Source organism: Phalacrocorax carbo, chromosome 23, assembly GCF_963921805.1.
Source record: "Phalacrocorax carbo chromosome 23, bPhaCar2.1, whole genome shotgun sequence".
In the NCBI taxonomy this organism is placed as follows: domain Eukaryota; kingdom Metazoa; phylum Chordata; class Aves; order Suliformes; family Phalacrocoracidae; genus Phalacrocorax; species Phalacrocorax carbo.
This window is the reverse complement of record NC_087535.1, coordinates 3411978-3435766: the sequence shown is the minus strand read 5'-3', so window position 1 is coordinate 3435766 and position 23789 is coordinate 3411978. Positions and strand designations below refer to the sequence as shown.

General features: G+C 45.4%; 1 protein-coding gene across 2 annotated transcripts in view; it reads right to left on the bottom strand.

The window, feature by feature from the left end:
- Positions 1-4494: 4494 nt before the first annotated feature.
- The window catches only part of ILRUN (inflammation and lipid regulator with UBA-like and NBR1-like domains), a 32529-nt gene continuing 13234 nt past the window's right edge, over positions 4495-23789 (bottom strand). The window contains exons 2-6 of one of the 2 annotated variants that reach the window (XR_010376096.1): positions 22132-22286; positions 18343-18540; positions 15501-15829; positions 6632-6867; positions 4495-6142 (exon numbers count right to left, since the gene is read on the bottom strand). Coding sequence is in view for 1 of the 2 variants with exons in the window: in XM_064472046.1 (XP_064328116.1) it covers positions 6832-6867; positions 15501-15829; positions 18343-18540; positions 22132-22286 (718 nt within the window). In the remaining variant the exon portion in view is untranslated. Of the gene's footprint in view, positions 6868-15500; positions 15830-18342; positions 18541-22131; positions 22287-23789 lie in introns of both variants that reach the window. The other variant, XM_064472046.1, reaches the window with a different exon arrangement.

The window sequence follows — 23789 nt, the reverse complement described above, 5'->3', positions numbered from 1 at the left end:
AATCAAAATAAGGAAATACTACAACGGAGACAGCTCTTAAGCCAGCCCTGCTCCATGCTGCTCTGTAAAGCTGAGCCCACAGCATTCCACGGGGCAAACAAGGCTGGTCCTTACCTGCGCGTGCCATCTGCTTCCTCGCTTGGTCTCTGCTGCGTGCTTTTACTACTCAGCTGTTTTATGAATGGGGTAGGAAACATTTGAGATTAGATTTCCTTAAATAATTTCCGTTTATCTGGGCATTTTCCAACTAACACACAGGCAGAGCACACAAACGGCAGATTACAGGTTACAGAACGCTTCCAGAGAAAGCCTACACTAAAAAGGTCCTCCTGACCCCGCGTACGTACGCGCAGCTCCCATACTCCTTCCCCACGGACTCCCTCGCAGCACCCCCTTCACCAGCACGGCCTGGTTTCCCACTTGGCCTGTTAATATTTCACCGCACGTCCCCGAAGGATCTGCAGAGAAGCAAGAGCCGAGGGAAGAAGAGGTGAAGCATCTTGCTGCGGGCTGCCGGCCGCGTGCTTTAGCCGACATCACAGGGGTGCGTGTGGCGGGGGAAGTCATAAAAACCTGTCCTTTTCTTCTCTGCTGCAGTTAGAGCTGCTGCTCCTGGAAGGCAGGGCGCTTGCTGGAGCCCTCGAGCCCACGCCTGCAGGTGCGAGGACACGCAGTGATGGAGCACGGCCCGCACTTCGCTCCGCGGTCAGCCGGGCAAGCAGGGCACCTCCAGCCAGAGGCACTGGCAAGGAGGAGCTCAGGCACGCGATGAGGCCCATGGGACGGTGCCATTTGGTCCTGGACGCTGCCCAGCGCGCTGAGCACACCTTCCTCGCTGCAATTCATCGCATGCAGCCCACAGAGCGGAGAACATCCTCCTGCCTACCGCAGCATCGCTTCAGGGACCAAAAAGAAAAGCTGCATAAACCCAGAATTATTTTTATAACTTTTAATAGACAATGATCTGGTTGCCTTAAAACAATAAGCAAGCAGAAAAAGCAAACCCAAGTAGTTCGTAGGTGACTGCGGCAGCCGTTTGACTTGGCCTCCTGCCTTTCCACCCTGCACCACGCCCAGGCTCCGTGCAGGGATCACCGTAGTAGGATGACCTCCGTTGTAGCAATCCCTCAAGTTATTTGCCTGCTCAGGAGACAGCGTTAGAAGGTGTGATGGTATTGTCCTGTACTGGCAAACTTTGACAGGTTGCAACCCTAAAGACAAACAGATTCATTCAAGCAAAACACTAGTAAATAAAAAGCTGGGCAGAGTTTAGGGGAGGCAATCCTAACCTACCCAAAGAGATCAGTCTGAAAGACACCCGCGAGCGCCAAGAGCTCAAGGGGTGCGTTCTTTTCAAGGCACAAAATAAATACCCGTAGGCACAGGTAGCAGGATCTCTGAAAGCCAGTAAGGCTTTCAGTCAAGCTTAAACAGCACATAAAAGCTCCAGGCATTTACTCAAATGTTAAAAAGCAAACCCAGCGCACACATACTGAGGCATCTTGCAGGGATTAGTAACAAAATCACATGTAAGCAAAAGAACGGCTTCAGCTAAGCTGCTCCACGATGTAGTTTATATACGCAAAGGTTTGGGCTGGGTGCCCTGAGTGGAAAGGCCTCGCTTGGGAAACAGGATCAGCCCGAGATGCCCATGCAAGTGCCCACCAAAGCACAGACCTTCACATGCCCCGTCCTGATATACAGGAACACTTGATATTCCTTTAGTGATAGTAAGAAAAGAGAAGAAACCCAAACTTCCTTCATTCCAAATTCCTCTCCTGCCTCGCCAAGAGGCTCATGAAACAGCAGTTCTGACACGCGGCTGTTTGAAGTCTGAAGCATCACCACTTACTGCGCCAAGGCTCCGAGTAAAGCGCCGAGATGTAACTAAGCCACATGAGGAGCATTTAAAGACCGTAACCATAAGGACCATAAAACCCAAGGCGGCTGCAGCGCCGCTTTGCGCTGGTGACCCCTGTACTAAGACCACTAAAACCAGATTTCTGCTCCTCCTCACACCTGCGCCCGGACCTCTCAGTGCTTCGGTCCCGATTAGAGCCGGGAGGCGCGGGCAGCACGGTGCGGGGCTGGTGCTTACCTCCACCCCCTCCATCCCCCCGCCGGGGCACCTGCACGGTGCTGAGCCCCAGCCACCCCCTCGCCCACACCGGCTGAGGACTGGCCCGGGCAGGAGACGCAGCTTTGTTGTGGAGGAAATACCTGACCTTGCAACAAGGGACATCCACAGCCGGCACCGGTGAACAGGTACAACCGCACGCGGTAACGGTCCGTACCGGCACCGTGCGCCCAGTGCAGCCCTGGCGGGAATCCTCCTCCTCCTCCAGAAAGGGATGCTGCCGTGACCCCCTCCCTTCTTCGCAGGCTCTCCTGCCCCATCGCCCTTCACACAAAAAACATCTGTGCGGGCCTCTCGGCCGTCCTTGTACCCATCCGCCTGCACTGGAAAGGCTGTTTCATATTCAATATGCACTGAATTTGTTTGGTGGGTTTTGTCTGGGTTTTGGTGGTTTTCTGGTCTTTTTTTTTTTTTTTAAAGTGATTTGGGGTAAAGACAGGGCTAGAACTGGGCTTAAAGACACTGTGCCGTAGTGTCTGGAAACACCCTGGAGGTAGCAGCAAGCTGGGTACATTTAACTACAAGATGACAGATTCAGAAGTTTTTGCAGCTTCAATAAAACTCTCAACAGGTACAGAACATTTTTTTTCTGTGTTAATTTAATCATACAAATATTCATTTATACATTAAGGAAAAAGCTTCCTTTATTTTTTTACCCCCAATGTGCTATCATAGGACTTCTCCCAGACTCAATGAGGCAACACACCATCCTGTTCTACACATGCACTCCCCCCGGAGAGAATAGACAGGCTGCAGAACCACCCACGCACTCACACACACACAAAAAATTAAACACACAACAGAAACCCAGACGTGGGACAGCGTGCATTTCCCAACCCCGCAGGCTCCGGCCGCTCTCACGCCCACATGCTCCCTGACAGCTTTGCCCCTCCGTGGGGGAGCTGCATCTTCCAAACCTCGGAGAGGTCTAAATCCAACGCTCCCGAGATGCGGGCGGCAGACTCCAGCTCCCCCCACCTCCTCGCGTGGCACTGCCAGTTTTGGGCTAGTCCTAGGGACAGCGTGCTCCAGATTGCCTCGGCTGAGAGAGGGTGCCTGGGCTGCCATCGCTCAAGTTGTATTAGCAGTATGGTTCCGCATCCCAAGTGGCTCGTGCTTGACACAGGGATCCATTTTAGACACCATCAGAGATGTTCTGCATGACCTTTTTTTTTTCCTCCGGAGGGGCGGGGATAAGGAAGATCTCTCTCCCTCCTCCTCCTCCGGACTTCAAGACAGATGGGGGTTAATCAGACCGGAGCCACCTGCAGCCTCTCTGTCACTGCATCCTCCCATACTAGTGGGTACCAGCCCCATCCCTCCCCCAGACAGGAACACCAGCCTCACTGGGGTAACAGCCTCTTTACTGGTTTCACCAGTCTCAACCCAGTAAGGATTTCCTCCCGTTTCTAACAGGCCTGAGTTTGGTGTGTGTAACTCACCTGGATCGGGTCATCTGAGCCACCGCACACGCTTCAGGCTCACCAAAATATCTGGCATTCAGTACTCCCGAAACATCAGGCCATTTGTTTCATGTATCTGATGTTAAAACTCTGCGAGTTTGAATCCATCAGCCCTGCGGAAACCAGTACAATCACAGCGCCCTGACATCACCTGGAAAGAGCTTTGCTGAATACATCTCAAATCCCCCTACTTAAAAGCTGGAAACCTGACAGCAAGAGCAATTTGAGGGCTGGCTGCACCACTAAGCTCCAAGGAACCAGAGGAAATAAAACCACCTTTGGCATCAGTGAAACAGTTTATATTAGAGGAAAAACCCAGAGGTAGCGCAACCGCTAATTTAAACATTCTTCTACTGTCACAGCCAGGGTTACAACCCCAACCCTCTAAGCGTCCAGAGCTCTGTGCGACTGTTTGCAGAGATCATTCCCGCAGACAAGAGCGCTCACACTCAGCTACCTGGGGAAGAGGGGCGACGTGAGCAGCAAGAGGTTGCGGATTTCAGCAGCAACTCGGATCCGGCCCCGCCTTTCTTCACGCCCTGGAGTAAGTGAACCTTGTCACAAGGACAGCACAGACCAAAAACACTCGAGAGGAGAGAGAATTCAAGCCTGTGCAGAACAAGCGTGGCTTCTGAGTGGGAAAGCACACAGCTACATGGGGTGCATGCAAGTTGTTTTTTTTTTTCCTCAGGAAAAGGGAAAATTCTGTCTTAGGAGGAGCGCAGGAACACGAATGTGGCAGCCTTTATATATGGGAGGAGCGTACATGGCTGGGAGAAGAAAGCCAGCGTGGGGGTATCCAGGTTCAAGGGTCTCCCACCAGATGCCTCAACTGACACAAGGCAAAGGCTGCAGCACCAGCTGTAACATACGGACTCAGATCTTAATGTTTCCCCCCCCTTCCACTATGCAGCTGATGAAAGCAGCTAATAAGATAAGGAATCACCTCATCACTTGGACAAACAGCAGTCTCCAGTGATTTAGACACCTTCAGAAGGGAAGCGGCAGTGTTGCAAGCGCTGCGATGGTCAGGTACGTGTTCATGCCCTCAGAGCGTGTCGCACAAGCCACCTGCTCAGAAAGGAGGGAGCGAGGAAAGAATCCACTTGCCCACGCTACACTACAGCAATGCAAATCATCCCCTGCACTGAATGCTAGGAGAAGATAACTAATCCAAGGCAAAATGACCTTACAGGACAAGAACCAAACGCCACAGCTGCGCTGAGCAGCGCAGCACCACCTTCCACGGGGTTGCTCTGGATCTTTACACTCACCCAGCTCTAGCAAGCTGCCAAGGCAGGCCCAGGTGCTCACCAAGGGCAAATGACTACCAGTCCAAATCCTGTAGTGCCTCTTTTATGCAGATAATTTCTTATATTATACCTGTTTCTCCCAGCAAATAGATTTTTGAAGGGAAACGTCAGCTAACAGTGGCCTTCAACAACTGAACCTCTGGAATACAAACAAAATCTATCGCCCCGTCCTTCCTCCGTTGGATACAAGGGACTCACACCGTCCTCCACAGATCCATCTGTACGCACCAAGACAAGACAGTCCCTGGTGGCTGCAATGACAATGAATCCCCTGTTCAAAACCAACCAGGAAAATACAACTAGTCAAGAGCAATCAGCGTAAAGCCAGGCACTGTGCAGCAAGCCTGCGCTCTGCTCCAACAAGGAGAGCAAGGGTCTTCACTGGAAAGATGTGGAAGAAGGTAGTGGGAGCTTTGCGTATTACTGTATTTTTGGCAGACGGCTGTGCCAGCCTTGGTCACGTTTCTGAGTAAGACCGCGTCCCCTCACCTCGCTCCCCCCTTCAGCGGGATCTGTGCCGACACAGCACTTTAGAAATCCACCACAGCACTTGAGGCCGTTCTCCCTCCCCTCACACTGGACTTCCTAATGCATAACTGGCGGAAAATACACTGAAGGAACAGCAGAGCAACCTGAATCTTTAGAGGAGCAATTCTTTCTCCAATACCAAGCTGTGGAGAGCCCATTTAGAAGGTAAGAACCTCAATGAAGCTACAAGCCAAGACGATAAAGGCAAATGAATACAAGGCGACAGAGTGGAATCCAGCTGATGATGCTAACTCTTGCTCTGCCTTCAAAAAACAATTAGCCTCTAAGCTAATATCGCAGGAGAAATGAATTCAAACTTATACTCTATAAGAGAGGTGGGAGATTCAAAATTAAAAGGACATGATTTCATAAAGCTCTGCAACTACTACGAAGTGAATTACAGCTACAGAAAGAGAGTTTCCTCTTGGCACAAGACTGACGCGCTTGCTTGGTTGCTCTAGGCACAGCTACTGTACATCAGGAGTTAACAAAAAGGTATTTTAAAATGCTAACCACATAGGACAGCTCTGAAAGTTTAATAAATCTGTTTCTTATTAATATGGGTGTGTATCTGTGTGTACTTCACGTACACAGGGAAGGGGAACGAGCCCTCCATGTTACCCTAGAAGTCAGAGTCTCTCTCTCTACCTTTGATACTGAAACCTGGTCTTCAGCAGGGTTTCCAATGACATGCAGGACAACTAACAGCAACAGTTAAACAAAAGGGAAGGGAGTAGGGGCAGGGAAGAAATAATATAAAAAAAAAAGATTAAAAAGTTGGTAACGAAACCCAGTAGATTATATTAAAAATGCAGAGCTGGGTGCAGACCCACCCTGTCATTAAAAAATGTTCGACAAAAAGAAGTCACTGCACAAACCCCAGAAGATGCTAAGCAAATTCCCATTCGTAGCAAGCAAAACACAACAGTTCCATAAAAATGCACGCTGTCCCTTATTAAAAAAAATATGAACAAGAAACAAACAGAAATTAAACATTTGCTCAAACTACAACCGCTCTGTAGGCAAATATTTTTTTAGAAGATGGCTTTTTCATTTTCATTTCTTAAACTTCTTTTTAAGCTACCTAATTATGTGAGAGAATGATTTCTAAAAAAAACCATGGTGTTGGTATATTTTCTTCCTCATAGCATTAAACAACACTCTGAAATCCAGCATTCACACATGCATACTTAGATTTCATATTTTCCTCTGGAAACAGCTAGTCTTAAGTTACTGGGCTTTTTTTTCTCTTCTTTATCCAGAACACGGAGGCAGAGAAGGGGGGCTCCACGTTGTGTCTGTCTGCCACATGAATCCCCCTCCCGTCCCCCAAAAGTCAGTTCTCTGTTAAATTCTCCTCTTGTCGATACCCGTTTTGTATTTTTGTGTTTTAAGACTGTCCGAAGGGATAAGGACCGTGGAAACCCTGAAAGAAAGTTGGAGACATAATCAATTTCAATAGGCAAGAAATAAAATTGATGAGCGTATGCCTACAAATACTGACCCCCCCCCCCCCCCCCACGCTTCTACGCCAAACGCAACCCTCTGCCCCCCAGTGCGACCTTTGCTGTCCAGCCTTACGAAACACTCTTAAAACGCAGGTTTTGGTGTTTGTAGCTGGTTTCCCCAGAGATGTCGGATGCCATCTACTTACCGTTTTCAGGTGCTACTTAAGGCAGGTAATAGCCAGGTGTTACCAGGCCACAAAGCAACTTGTGGTTATTTTCTACACCAGAGTGAAAATAGGTGCTACAATACCTGCGAGGCCAAGTAACCGCAGCGTCACAAGTCTATTCTAAAGATTACAGCAAACAGTAAGGGTCCGTAACTGGTAGAAGAGTCTGTTTTAGAAAAAAACCCAGGATTTGGAAGTCCACGTTCCTACAACTGCCACTTTTGCTCTCACAATAACAATATTCATTTTCCTCAAGTAAAAAAATCAACCACAACATTTAACAGGAAAAAAAAAAAAAATCTCAAAATGCTTACTACAGACTCCATTTTCCCTCCTTTACGTCCTGAAGCGAGTTGCCTAAATGACAGATCTAGTAACAGGCCTCATATTAACAGGAACTCCTTTCTGTAATTTCTGCTGTTCAAATCAGCCACCCAGGTTTCATCAGGAAGCAAAAGAAAGTGACCAACAGGCAGGCAAGAGATCTCTCAAGTCACAGGGATATAAAGTTTGTCACAATGACGAAGATACAAACCACACACCAAATCCTCCTGTAGGATCCAGACACATACCCGGGTCAGAAGTGAGACGAGGGAGAAAAGCTCATTATATTTCACTGTCGAAGGTGGAAGACCATTACGCAAATGCTTTACCACAGTCCAGCTTCTTTCCAGCACGCTGATGGGTGAGGCAGCCGAGAGCCCGATTAGCACAAAGCCCTTCTTGGTCTTTAAGTGAAGCTCTGGCTTCAGTTTTCACCATTTTGCCTTAACGGGGCAAATCTCAAAGCAAGCACTGTTTCGTGCGTGTCCTCCTACAAGTCTATAACCACCTCGCTGCATGAGCCACAGAGCCATGAAGCAATGAGCCTTTAATATGACTCGTATGAAGTACCAACTTCATTAGCTTAAGCCCAATTGCAAAAACCCAAGTTCAAGAGCTCTGTTGTACACCTATGTTCTAAAGGAAGCGCTGTAAGAAGCCTATAATCTTGCTACGGCTGGTGAGAAAAAGTTAATTCTTTAGGATAAATCAAGCGGCAAAATACAAGACAATGGTAAAATGAAGCATCTATCAGCAGCTCTCAAAATTCAGCTGAGGAGGAGGATTAGGAGACAATTAAACGGGACATCTCATGAGCTGCGTGGGAAATATGGAAGACTGGAAACTTGGAAATTGCTGTTTGCAGACAGAAATACATACAAGTGATGGAAAAACAAACACGCTTCTACCCTAGGAATATGCCGCACTCCCAGTTTGTAAAGCAAGCTTTTCAGAGGATAACGCCCAGCAGATTCCAGCACAACAGTTCAGCTCCGAAAGGAGGCGCTCCCACCAAAATCAAGAGTGAGATATTCAACATTTCCGAAAAATACAGTCACTGAAACAGGAGGAAGGGGAAGAGCAGCAGCAAAACATTAAAATAATGTGAATAGGTGCACAAAACCACCCCCAAGGGACACAGAAGGAAAACAACGTTACAAGGAAGATCCTAGGCAGTCTCACCTCGAACAGGTTAAGCTGTTGTACGCATTACTGCTTTACAGAAGGAAAAACAGGATTTGTTGCCCATTACCTGTACAGACCCATTTGCCAGACTTTGCTTCATCTTTCAGTTACCTGCATGTAAGGCTTTGTTTGCCGATACTGACTGGCAAGCACTCACAGGCCTCGTGAGGCTCTAAACATCAACTCCTCCAGCTGCCTGCTCCCTCTGCCGGGGGCTACCGCCTGCACGGCGGATACGACACCGGCAAAACCTTGTTGGTTTAATTTGTGCACGCTGTAAGCAGAGACATCTGCACCACTCCATGACATAAAAGAATTAACACAGTTCAGCACACAGCCCAGAGTCCTCAGCTTCAGGCAGACATGAGAACAGTTCAGTAGCTCTTTTTGTATGCAGAGGGAGACCCTGCGAAGAGGCTATTAACCTTATTTTCAGGGAAACCCTCTGGATCTTCAGATACTGTTTTCTGTGGCATCTAATTTAAAGCTACACAATTATGCTAATCATGTGTTAATTAAAACCAGAATTCAGCTCACCTTCAGAGTGTCAGATTACTAAGTCTATACAGCCTCGTACCACTTACTACACTGCACTTAACAGGCTGCCATCTCCAGATGGGATCCACTCACGAGCAATTCCAAGAACAGTCCCAGACTCTGTGACCAAGGTTAGCTTCTCCTGATGCAACGAATTTCACCAAGAAGAAAAAGCCCAAAAATCTTTCCTTTGGGATTGCCACTCTTCGCTGCATTTCACTTACCCATGTGCTTTATTAATGGACACAAGAACTTACAAAATTGAAGAACACTTGTTTCTTTTAAGATCGAGCGTAGACTTGGTTTACATTTATGCCACACGCACAGTGTAATAGAGTCTTGACACCTGAAAACTTCAGTTACAGCTGCAACACAAATACCGAACTCCATCATATGCCATTTTCAAGAATAATTATCCCTTGTATGCAATGTTTTACATCATAAACGTACGCAGAATAACTTTTGCACAACTGCATTTTTTCTGAGTTATTTCAGCTGATGAATTATTCACGCTGTTTTTGGCGAATTCCCTTCTACTCTCCAAATGAGATCGCTACCTGTATGAAAAGCTCAGCTGCAGCTTTGCAAGTTTACTTTCAGTTTTTCCAGTATCTTCCACAGAAGCTACTGCTAACTTGCTAGTGAAAGCGTACTTGCTATTCGTACAAACACGTGAGAGCAGAGGACTGTGTCTTTCCGAGAAAAGACTCTATGTGAAAATTATTGGTATAAATTCTCATTTGACTTCTGTATCTAGAAGGGAATTGAGACCTTTTGGAAAGTTAAAGGCCTCTGTAAATACTGAGCCCTTTAAATGAAGGCACCTGTGCTAGAAATAAAATGAAAATTAAGTTAATCTTTCATAAACCATCACAACACAGGCTTTCAAATAGCTATCTTTATTTCACCTTTGTGACTGAGTCAAGATCAATAAAAGGTACACTTCAAGAGAGACAGGAGTTTCTGATGCACAGCTGCAAAGCAATACAGGAGTCTCCCAGTGTACACTGACAGTAGCATCAGACAACGCTACAAGTCCCCGTTTCCTCGTCACCTCCTGGGCCGCTCCTAGCCAGTGCTTCTCCAAACTATGCAGAGTTCTCTTGACTAACTTACATGAACTGAACACAAACAGAAGAACAAAGTATTGAGCACTTTTTTTTTATTCCATGCATGCTGTGCAAACATGGCGTGGCAGTTAAGACCACCAGGAAGTTAAGAACCTTCTCACAGTGCAGCCACTGGTAGGGCTGGTTTAGATGCACATAGCTGACAAAGTACATGAGGGCTCAGGTACATGATTAAGTTACCATGCAACAACTTAGCTCTTGTAACTTAATCAACGGCGTGCTTTTAGTCTGCAGAGATAAAAAAAACAGGGAAACTCTGTTGGCCTGCAATGGAGCAAAGTTAAGCTAAAATCAGATTATCTCACATTTCCCACAGTCCAAAAAGCACACGGACTGTCGGTTTTCATGGATGAGCTAACATGCAGCATCCAAACACATTAGTCTTTCACCAGATAAGCAAACCAGCTCATGCAACATCAGTTTAGCCTGCAGATGCTATGCAGCAGTGTGGCTGTCAAAGAGTAGCTACTGTAGTTTTGAGTCCAGCCTTCTCTCACTTTGTTCTAAATGAATTTAACCATGTGGGAACTAGCCCATTTTAAAGCCCAGATGCCAGGATGGAAGGAGCCTCTCTTGTACATGGATGCAAACGTTTCTGGGGCATCCTCCTTACCCGCAAGTATAGTTTAGTACCCAAATAGTTTCCAGTGAAAGAAAATTTCTGTTTAAAGTTTACAGAGGTGCTCCAAAAACACACAAATTGGAGTGCCCTGGTTTCAATGAAGGACGCACCTAGAAGCAGCAGCAACTTTTAAACTCAGAGAGGGGAAGCCAGTTCAGGGCTCCAAGGATACAGAGAGGTTTGGTTTCCCCTTATGTATAGAAAGCTGTCAAGTAACATGGATCAGAGTTCAGCTCCACACAGAACGAAGATGGGGAGCATAAAGACAGCAGGAAAAAAGGTGTTAAGATTTTGATTTTGTGAACACCAAATATGCTTATATTTCATTGGGCTTTTAAGAGTAGCATGAGTAATGCACAGAACAGATTAATACCAGGCAAGCTGTACAACGCCCTTTGCTATGGTGGCAACTATGCAAATTGTTCTGTACTGGCAAATCTCTGCAGAATCAAAACTTCTACATGCAGTTTTCTGCATCACACAGAAAGCAGCAATTCCCCAATTCATATGGGCGAGATACACATATATATATTTTATATATAGGTGGCAAGTACAATCTGAATGTCAGTATATGGCTATCCACTTCAGATCTCTTTAGACATTTAAACCTGTATGCTTCTTTCCTTAGTTAAGAAATTTAACCCTAATTCCCCAGGCACTGTAAGACCGCATCTTGCGCTTTTAATGTAAAAGACTGTCACAAGAGAGCAGCAATGACCTCGACAGTGTTGCTATGAGACTGAGCCAGTAAATAGAAGGAAGCTATATTAGCCTCATCTCTCTTGAGAATACAGAGTGAAGGCAATTGCCAAAGAGGAGAATAAAATACCCATGCATGGGTATATCGGGACTCTAATACAGCTCATCCCTATCCTGAGATAAGCAACCTATCCTGCACTTTAAGCACATCCTTCATTCTAAGACCATGCAAAAACTCTACTGGGAATAGATATAACAACAACATGCTTAAAGCAACGCCCCGAACAGAGGCCCTGATCCACAACCTTCCAGCAGTTTATTTGATAAGGTGAGCAGGGCGGACCCAGGGAAGGCATACGCTACAGCAGGAATAAAGACAACAAATCAGTTTGTTTCAGCCATATCATAGGTTTCATCTTATCTGCTTATAGGGAATTCAGTGCCTTGTTTTGTTTGGTCTGTTTTTTTCCGAGGAAAGTTTGCTTCACCGAGCAGAGCATCCAACCCACGTACTCTACACTGCTGTATAAGAGCATTTTGAATGTTTCCATGCGTGAAACATTGATATACTTGTCTAATCCAGCAGCAGATGGCACGTCAGTGTCACTGAGATCCTGACTCCAATGGGGAATTTCAGAGGACAAGTCACACCTGCTCAGTTGCACCAGAGGGAGAACTAATACAGACAAGGTCTGGCAACTACTAGTATGTTTTACAGCTGCAGATGCCAGAAACTGCTAGTTTTACCTCAAACATTTCATGGTCTCATGCAACTACATGACTGGGGTTCTCCATAATCTCTTAGCAGAGGGGAAGCCTCCAGAGTCATCTGAGAAATATTTAAGGGCTTATATTACTTCTAAATAAGGGACACAGGCCCTTCAGAACACCTTAACTAGACCTCACCCATCCCCTTTGCTGTATCGTACCAGATGGTGTGTCAAACATGACTAGGAATTCACTCCATCCTCTGGGTACATGAAAGCAGACAAAAATATTAGAGGTCCTGCCCAAGATAAAATAAAATCCAGGAATCTTAATGTGCAACTGCGTACCCAACCCACAGTACTTTTTTGTCTGCTCCTAGAACTTGAAATAAAGCCTTTCACGTGAATATTCAATCACAAGAGAATGGCTCCAAATATAGTTTTCCTTCCCTCCTCTCAAGCAGCGGAGCACAGGTCAAGCCCCCAGGGAAGTGGGGAAGATGGGCCAGATATTCTTCCTAACAGGTACCAGAACACCATCTGCTGATCAAGTGGTTTAATACTTCTGATATCACCTCCAATAAGCCCTTTCCTGCTTAAGCGGTGACCCCAGCTGGGGATACTGCTGACACGTTACCCCTTTTTAGAAAAAAGTATCTTCTTTTCCGGATTGTAGGAAGGCAGCATGCAATGGTGCTAAACCTAAACCAGGGGAGGTAAGCATGTTCACCTGGTAATTTCAAACAAGACCAAGGATCTAGGATGTCAAACCTACTCAAACTTGTTCACTAGAGAAACCAATTTTGTATCAATATTCATGTTGTACCAATATGAACATTCAAGTCTGTAGCAGAAAGCCTCCTGCCCTGGACAGGAAGGGCAAGGCTGGAACAGGACTCTGATCTTCAGACCTACCTTAATAATGGCCTCCAAAGGAAAAGCTAACTTGTTTTATTATGTCATAAATAGAAACACTGTAGTAGAGACAACAAAAACCTCAAAAAAAAAAAATCAATGAACTTTCACATATCCCACACCATCTCCAAAAAGGACAATGAAGTTATCCCTTCTGAAGCAAGCAAGAAAAAATTTCTGCTTTTATCTCAGATAATCCACCTCAAATCCACCCAAGAATATTCTGTAAATACAAAAAGAAACTAAAAACCCCAAAACAACAACAAAAGGGAGAAAGGCCACCCACCCTATATCTGAGGTTAGATTATAATGGCTCACATCTTGTCAGAGTACTGATTGTGACCTTTGGGTTACTAGCTAAACCAGCTTACTTAAATTTCATTAAATCCTCTCTGGTAGTGCTTCACTCTCCTTTTTGGCTGTTCTCTTCCGTAGTATAGCTGGCCTCTGCTCTGTCCTCTGCACCTCTGATTGGTAGTGGTTCCTTACACCTACGTTCTTAGAAAAGATAAAGTATCTACTCCTCAGCCAAGAGAGCCTGCGGTACACTTTACCTCCTGGGGCCCACACCACTCTCCTCTTGCTAGGCAGGGTAAGGATACATACCACAGGGACAGACCTAGTGAAAACAGAGGGCCACGTTACTGCCAAACCCCCACAACCAGAATTACTACACAGCAACTTTCTCAGAAGTGCAGATATTAGCAGTTCCACATCTTTCCACCTGCAAGTGCAAATCAAGTACGAAGCAAATGCCAAGCTCTGCACTCAGAAAAAATAGACAAGAGAAAAAAAAAGCCACCTCCAGACTAAAGCTGACCACCAAAAGTAGAACTGAGTTTCCCACTTAAACTTTGTATTTTAGCTATGAAAGGCTTAGGTAAGCCCACTATCTCAAAGCGGTACTTAGTAACTGATTTTTGGTTTTTTGTCAACCGATACACAGAGCCGTTACCAATCTTTGCAGGGGTATGTACGTAGGCCAGCCGCAGAGCAGTGCTCCCCACCTGCAGCACCCGAGATAACGTTTCTGCAGAGCTCTATCAGTACACAGACGGCCTCTGCAGTCAGGCAGTGGCCTGTCTCCTCAGGGAACACCGCTATCCACCAAGCAACCAAAAGGCAGTGACTTTCAGTCACTGCTAATCCAGGCTGTATTTGGACTGATAGGTGAAAGGCTTTATTTTTTAATAATTTCCTAAGCCATCCATTTCACTTTTAGTGAGCGAGAATCTTGAAGCAGGAGCCAATACAGCTTACAGCAATTTATGTTTGGGGTGCAAAACACAAAAAGGGGGATCGGTACTCTGTCAAACAGTTAATCCCGCGCATGCCATCAGTAAAATAAAAAATGCATAGCCCTGGTGCAAAGTAGGTCACTAAAATATGATCCACTGGTAGAGGACAGGCAGTTCATCCAGTTAGGAACTAAAGTGCTGTAGGTGAACTAACATTAGGGCTTTATTAAGTCATTCAGCAACCAAGTGTTATTGTCCTACACAGCCTGCTTAAAGTACAGTAAAGCATTTTTAAAGGATTTTAAAAATCAAACTAGTTTGACATACGACAGTACACACCTACACATACTGGCTGCATTAACAGGTGGGTTCTGAATTGTAAATAATCCTGCAATTCATTTTTCACACACAAGCAAATAAAAACAGTCAAAATATCACTCAGACTCATATAGCATCCACCAAGCAAGCTCTTGAGAGAGAGTAAAAGTAAAGATAATTTAAAAGTCACCTACAATCATGAACAAGACAAGGACACAGACAGGAATAGTCCTTTGATTGACTGTTCCTGACAGGTAGCTTCTGGGATCAAAATGTTGAGCTCTGTAGTCTCCCCACACCAGCTAAAAAGAAGTTATCTGGTTAACCTTAGGTTTTGGGGGTGTGGTTATTTTTTCTCTTTTCAAAATTATGTAGAACTGGAGCACATCTAGAGAGATATTTTGACTTATTTGCACACGCAACCGGAGCAGGCTCCAGCCACTAATAGTTACAGCACCCAGACAAGATTATATAAATTTTAAGGACTTGAAGCAAAAACAAAAAGGTGGATCTGGTAGAGTCTATCAGAGGCAAAAAATATTTTAATATAACATGAGGAGTTGGCAGAGTCAGACAGTCAAATTCAAAACCTTCCTTAGCAGGTCTGGCAGAAGCAGAAGGGAAGGGCTTTGCAGTTTGTAACGAAGAACTATTACATACATCACAGTCTCATCACCTACCCATTCTCCTGTTCTCCCAGGGCACCTACCTTACTGTATGTCACTACCGACAAGTTGTTCGAGTGACTGCTGGGGGAGAGATTTACAGAGTTTTGTGACAGTCCATTCTGATCTTGTTCGATTTGGTCGGGAGCAGGCCCCCATGTGTTTTTGCTGATTGTGCCTAGCTCGGAACCCCCAGGGTCTTTTAGGTTGTTTTCATCTGGTTGCCTGTTCTTCTGTGGAGAGGCGAATGGGTTAAAGTTTCCTTCTACCTTGCGATGCGGTTGCGTGTTGAACTCTGTTTCAAAGGATGACAGCTGCTGTGTTACACCTAGAAGTCCTCCAACTTCCACGCTGAGGATCACCCAGATGACATCTGTGGGAAAAGACAGACACTCGGGTTGTCACTAGATGGGAGTTTGAGAGGAAGGGGGCAGAAGGAGAAAAACAGAACATGAATTCCATCCTTTACAATAGCAAGGGAAAAAGATTCACTGTTTAAAATATATTTTTATGAAGCATCGTAAGTAATGGTTAAACACTAATTTAGTGTCCAATCTTTCAAGAAAGCCAGGCTAGTTTTACTCCTACTAAACCTATACGAACCAGCTAAGAATACATAAAAATAAACTGACATGACAACGAGAAGCTCCGTACTTCAGATCACCAATAGGATGTGCTGAAAAAAGAAAACCTTAAGTGACTTTATTCAAGGCTACGCAGCAAGACTGAAACAAGAGCCAGGAGATATCACTGCCAATCTTCTACTCCAATGGTAAAGTAAAGGCAATGTTTTTTGTTTAGCTTTGAAAGGCTTGACTGTTAAAATAAAGCAAAAGAGTGACTAGAAGGTAATTATATTTATGACAATCCACTGCAAGATATCTCCAAGCCAGTTCCAAAACACTCACAGTAGGTGGATAAGATACCCAGGCTCGGCAGACTATAACACAAGTTTGCAAACTATGGGTTAGAATAAGACACGTATTCACAGTTCTTACCTAATGCGTGTCTGTCTCTTGTACATAGATAAGGTTGTTACTTTACTTACCGTTTCATTTACACTTCATGCAAACATTATGGCCTAGTTACATAAATGCATTTCTTGGTATGTATCCAAATTCAGTTTTACTGGGTTGGTTTTTTTTCCCCCCCAACCTCTCCATCAAATGTGCTCCGGTTTTGCTGCACGGAGAGGGAGAATTAAAAAGAACAGCAGCAATACCTTATCACATCTCAGCAGATCTAATAACAGCACCTCATGTCACACATAATTGCTTCCAGGTTTTTTTGCAGTCAAGTGTTAACCTCTTTGGTGCTGCCACTGGTGGCCTGGGGGAGGAGACAGCAGGGCCTTTTGCTGTTCGGTTTTACCAGCACGGCTCCTCGAGCAGCATTAATTCACTGAAGCTCTCCTTCCCGTCCCTCCCCACGTTTAGCAGGGCTGGACTCGTTACTTTGCATTTTATGACTCAATTAAAGACAGTCGGATCATACCTTACAAAAATACGACGCACTCAAGGGCCCCCAGCGCCCTACCAGGGCTGTAACCCCCTTACGAGCACCACCGAGGTACCCCCACCGGCCCGGGACCCCCGCCCGCCCCGAGGCCCCCCCACCGGCCCCTCGCCGCGGCCGGGCCGGGCCGCGCCGCCCGCAGCACCGCGGCGCCCCCTGCTGCCCGCCCGCGGCCCCACGGCCGCCCCCGCCCCGCAGCCAGCCCCGGCCGCCGCCCCCCGCCCCGCGGCCAGCCCCGGCCTCCCCCCCCCCGCCGCCAGCCCCGGCCCCGCGGCCGCCCCCCGCCCCGCCGCCAGCCCCGGCCCCGCGGCCGCCCCCCCCCCGCCCCGCAGCCAGCCCCGGCCGCCCGCCAGGCCCTCACGCAGCTGTTAGGCCTAACCTCTGGGGGATGACTACCATGAGAGCCCTTAATTGTACGGCAGGGGAAGGGCTGCTTTGACTCAAAGTTCAGTAGCCAAAAGGGATTTTAATTTGTAGATTGTTTTCTTTTAAAATGCACAACTTTGGTAATTTTAATGAGATTTTAAACTGTCAGCAGCCGGGAAAGCCTTGGCTTTAGGAACACGCAGGCCCGTGGCAGGCAGAGCCCAACAGGCCTTTCAACCTGCGCAGAGGAGTTTATGCCCTTCCCTCAGGGACAAGTTACATCCACTTTTGACACCAGAGTCATACGTTTGCTGACAGTTCCACAAAAAAATCACTGTAATTCTGAGCAAATTGTCATTTTTGACTCGGAGTGCCAACACCTCTCACTCAAACCCATGTAACTTGGGATACTCCCAACTGCCAGAACAGACACAAAGATGTTCTGGGTATAAACTAAAGCTGGCTGAAAATGACTGAATGACTCCAAATGGAAGAAAGTGTTGGTGGCTCTGGCTAAGGCACTGGGCGTAATATCAAAAAGTGGTTTTTAAACACAGAAGTATGGTTCCCAGTAGATGCAGCAAGTTACACTATTAAAACCTGGGCCTTAACTACACTTCTCAGACGAGGTTTTCACCACTTAAATAGATTTTACACCCATATGTAGTTGACAGCGGTCAGTGCTGGAGAACTGGGGAAAAAAATCCTGACAAGGTCTGACTGGGAAAGGGTCTCCAGGAGAACTGTACAAATCCCTTTGTGTTTTAGAGCCTTCTGTAAAATGCTATTTGTTCCAGTGTTTAGAAAACAGTTGCGTGCTAAGACAGCAAAGCAGCTCACTTGATGTTTTCTCTATTTTCTATATTTAGTCTCGGAGCTGGCAGACCTCTACAATCACCATTTGGTTATCAGGAGAGCGCCTGCAAGGGGCCAGGAGCATCCAGTTTCTCAGTGATAGGAATGTCACGAAGAAGAGCCTGAAGCGCTGGAAAAGGGATCACTCACCTCCGTAATAGAGTCCCGTGGCAGTGCACATTCGCCACTGTCCCTGATACATTCCTGCTGTGCTGGGGCTGCACATCTGAACGCTGACGTCTGCGATCTCCTGGGGCTCCAGGGACCTGACCATCACCATGTTTACGTGGCCAAATTGGTCTCCCCCGACATACTTCAGACAAACCCCCGGGGGCCACGCCTCTGTCCCTGGGATTAAAACAGAAGGAAAAATTACTGACGGTGCACCAGGAAAAAGCTTCATGTCTAAGACTGGATGAAACATGCTTAATTAAAACAGTTGTGCAATTGTCGAACAGTCAAAGGAATACCAAGATACTCATAATACAGCCAGCAATGGATGCTGAAGGATAGAGTTTTCAGACAAGGCTTAACTGGTCCGTTTAGAGACCAGCAGGACAATTTGTATTTCTATTTGAATAATCTCTAGGTCTTCTTTACACAGAAAAATTCTCAAAGTCACAGTGTAACAGCTGGGGGGGGGGGATATCAACACAAGGGACATGCACATCTATTTTACCAATGCTAGAGACAAAGATGAGCTCAGACCAAGGTAGGGTTCCCCCCCCCCCCATTTCTTTCTGCCTCCCTACATGCAGCTCCTGAGCCTTGTGACATCAAAACACATGTTATTAATATTAAGCGCTGGAAACATTTTCTTTCAGGGATCCATTCTTTTTTAAGCCTGTTAGTAGTCTCAGGAGGAACTAATAGTTTGAACTATAATTGAAAAGCTAGTTTTATTTTCTATTGATTTATTGCCCTTCTTGCACCAACCCTTCTCTCAGCCTTGTGCAAAGGTGGAAAGGATTGCAAACATATGATTTATTTGTGGAGATCTGTGTTTAGACTGCAGATACCAGGACTGACAGCATGACCTGACAATCTGTAGAGATACAGAAAACAGTTACCACACGCAAGCACAGCCATCTCCAAAGATAAGTATTGGGGCAGACAAAGAGAAATGTGCCTTGGAGACTCGTGAAAAATTATTTTAGTAGAATTTTCTTTTGCTTCTTCCCCAGTAATGTGACCAAGCCAATGACTTTGAGAATACCTTCCGCTTGTTTGAGGTTGATGGAAATGGCTAAGGAAAGCCTGAACCACCAAGAAGCGTGGAACCACTCTCAGTGGGTGCTGATCTGACCTCAGATTACCCCAAAGAGCATCCTTTGCAACAGCTCGCCTGCTCCTCTAATCCCTGTGGATACTTCAGTGAAGACGTGGCAGGGACTGGTTTTCTAGTCAAGTCCTTATCTGTGGAATTCACAATCTAGCAGGGAAAGCGTGATGTGAACAAGTAATGTGGGATATATCACTACAGCTGGAAACAGTGCTGAGACAGGAAGATCCCTGAAAGAGGAGTCGGGTGACTAGCTGACCTCAGACTACGGCGTGTGGGAGTTGAGTATGAAGTCTCATCTGAAAAGGTTGGCAGCCCAGCAACATGGTTCAGTTTAAATAATTTATGTGATTTTTATCGGTTTTAATGGCTTTAGGCTTGCAAGGTGCCTAGAACGCTGCAACTGATAAGCCCCATAAAATGAAACGATGATTATGTCATTCTATTTCAGTACACTCATCTCTCAGGAGATGATAAATTGTAGTAACTGTCCTGCAGAGCCAGCAGCAGCTGGGGGTAGAGGGGGAAGAGGAAATAATTGTGTTAAACCCTGCTGCTCTTTCAGCAATGGGTCTACTATACAAACTGGCCGCTTGGCAGACATGCCAAGCACCATCCTGGATGGTGTCAGAGCAGGGTATTGGTTTTTAATAACACATAGGAAAACCTGACTGAACCTAGCTTACTGCTTGCACGCTTAAAACTGACAATCTCTCAGAGCTGTGCTTGTCACACTCGTCAAGACACTGAACACTTCGGTGACACATGCCTCAGGTATTTTGTGTTTTAGAACTGAAGCAATTTAATCAAGGGTTGCTGTACAGCTGTTAAAAACCTTGGCTTTGCTTCAGTTATCTACCTAACAAGCAGATATTATCTGGAAACACTATAGTCCTTTGATATAGTACCCTAATTAAACCATAAAATGGCTTTAAAGCGCTATGGTCCTCCTTAAACTGCAGCGTTATAACACAGTTTGTGAAGTTGCATTTAACTAAAACATGCCTCAACAGCATGGTTTTAACAAGATCTGGCCTCCAGCACCACCGCTAGAGTACAGATGTACTTTTTAAGAAGTCAGGCTTTAACCCACACAGAAGCCAAAACAAATGTTGGCCTTGCCAGGAACTCATAAGTCAAGACTAACTCCCTTTCCTCATTTTAGAAGACACATGGATTTCAGAAAGTCAAATGTTCCAAGAACAATGAAACATTGCTTGAATTAGGATGTTAAAGTAAGGCTGAATTGGCATGCAGGAAAGAGTACATCAGAGGAACAAGAGAGGAAGGAGTCTGAAAGGAGCAAGATAGGGATGTAGTCATAACACACGCAAATTAAGTTACTAATAGTGGAGAAACAAGATCTGTTAAACTTACTGTATTTGTAAGACTTGTATTTGAGACACAGTTATAAAAAATTTTTCACATTACTGGAGTTGTGTCACCTTTCCATTGTACTAAGTCAAGCAAATACAGGCAGAAAAAGTAGACTGAAATAATTAAGCCCTTTCTCTAGACTAGTCTTTATAAATTAGTGTTCTTAAACACACACACCCCCTCTTCTCACCTTATGTCCTGATGAAACACTCCTAGATTTTTTTTTAGCATGGTTTTAGTCTCTGTTATACTTCGATACTCAGCACAAATCTGTACAGCAGTCGAGCACTGCAGTTATTTACAAGGACAAATACTAACACAGCTGAACTTTACTCATGATGATTCATGATATTATACCTTGTTGTGCTATCATTCTTCTTCACAAAAGTGCAAGCAGGTCAATTAAAGTCAGACACACAGCTTAAACACTCATGCAACATCCTGTCATTGCTACACTAGAACTAAACAAGGTATTCCGCTTTGCATCCATGGATCTCATTTTCCTCTCTGACTGCATCCCAACAGATCAAGCACTGAGAATGTGTTTTGCCTAGTCTCACTTCCTGGATTCCAGTTGCTATTTAGACGTATTTCATACTGGAATGTGATCTCTCCAGCCTTGCATCCTCCTCTCAGAGCATGAAAACGCAATTCTGTCAAAAGTGTATTAAGAAGTAAAGGGTACCTGCCTCGTTACCCTTGCACAGCTACCTCAGAGTTAGATCGTTGCATCACTGCCTCCAGAGAACACAGTTCTATAGAGCGCCAAACGACAGGGGCAGTTGGCAAAACGGTGTGATGAAGGTAGCAGTAATATACAAGCTGGTCACGAGCTAAAAGGCTTTGAGATTAAAAGGGATCTCTTCATTGACTTAAAAATGTGTTCCACTTGTTTGCATCAAGCGATCAGAAGTATCTATTTTCAGATCTAACTACTTCCATTAAAAACAAACAAAACTCAAAAACCCCAAACCCTTGCACTTAATTTCTTTCACCTGCCTCTTCCTACAGAGGATTCCTAGAGCTTTTGTTTCTGCGGTGGCACAAGGAACAAGACTGGGAAACCATCTGAGCTGCGCATCTCGCCACAAAACGTTTGTGCCAATAAGGCGGGGAATACGCACAGGCTGGCAGGCTACCTCCTCCAGTGACAGGGCAGCTCGACTCCGAGTTAAGTGCGCACAAACCCACTGCCTCAAGCCAGCATCTCTTCCATCAGATCTGCCATCCTGTCACGTAATACAGGCTACATGGGTTTTGCTACAGCCTGAAAGCCTTACCTGTGTTTTGTATCCTCCATGTTTTTGTAAACTGGGTATCAGGAGGGATGGACTCTCCTTCACCTATGGTGACATCTTCAACAAAGGACATGGAGGGTACGTTGATATTTGGACTCTCAAAATCATAGTAGGCTCCAATGGCGGCTTGTAGATTCCTAGAAAGCAAAGAAGCAGATTACAACCTGAAGTACAGGTGGCTCAGGCCCTGTTCACAACTTTATATGTCATCCTAAACAGTTAAGCAAAAATATTATCCAGACTATATTAGCTCTGCTGCTCATCTTTTTTTAAAGCTTTTCTCTCTATCACACATTGATCCTCCAAGATAATAGAACTCAAAATATAGCATTTTACTTGCCAGGGACACCATTTTAGACCACTTTTCTACTCTACCTCTTATTTTCACTAGAAATATTGGAACTTAAGAGTCTTGGAGACTTCTACCCCACTAGCTCTTTATTAAATTTGCCAAAAAGTTCAAGAGATACTGAGGGAAGTGCCACAAGGCAGCACATAAACAACCAGGTGGTTTCTTTACACCAGCCCTGTTTCCTGAGCTAATTTCAGAAGGACTGAACCTCTCCATTTTATTTTGGCACGAAAGGTCCAAAGGAGCACAAGATGAACAAAACACAAAGAACGCTCTCATGATAACTCTCAGGGCCAAAGGGCATCAGTAGCTACGGATAATAACTCAAGCCTTGCTGCTTTTGAAACATATGGTCATGTATGAGCCACAAGAACTCTAAGACTATTTATTAATCATTAAAGTGCCTGCTGAGCTCTGGGTAGTCACAGCTCAAAGGAACTTATAAACCATCTGACTCAAAATTCTTACTGAATAAAGACAAATGGCAGTGGAAGTCTGTGATATATTAAGGACACTCAGAAAGCCAGAAATGCTCTCAATTCCTGAGTCGTGGTGTAGCTGGAACTCGTATGATAATGACTGCTCCCCTTTTCAAAGTAAAACAGGAAGAGGATTCATGAGCCTTAGCTGCCGTTCCACGATATACTATTAAGTTATTATGTAAGTGCTTGGCAAGTCATGTAATTCCTCTGTTTACGCATGTCTGAGGTTGTGGCCCTAATTTACATGTTGTGAGTAGGTGCTGTAAGAATGGAGATGAGCAAAATCTCACCAAAAGCAATGGGCATAACAGCTGCCTTTTATTCACGATTACAAAAATCTCTGCTGCTTTTTTTGAGCAGGATAGGAAAAAACCCCACCACCTAAAAGAAAGCCATGCAGAAGGCCAGTCAGAAGCTGCACTGTATGGGTACAATGATACATTGAGGGTTTGTATTGTGGTGGAGTGTCATGTGTCTAAACCAAAGCCAGAAAGCCAAGGTGAAAAGCAAGAGAAACATTTGAGCATGACCCTGAGAAAGAGCAAACATAGGGCTTTTCAGACTGCTTGCCAGCTGGAAAGAGGCTCGAAACGGTGAGCAAAGAAACTGCCTCCTGTTCAATTCCTACAGCATTCAAGGGAAAAAAAATAAAATCAGACATTCTGGATAAATTCAGAGCTGCATGGGACTGCTTTCTCCTCACAGAGAACACAGAGGGCCCAAAGCAAAGTAGCTAATAACACTGGAGCTTTGGTCAAAGGGGTAACAGCAGTATTAGGCAGCTCTGCCAGCCACCCACGAAGGAG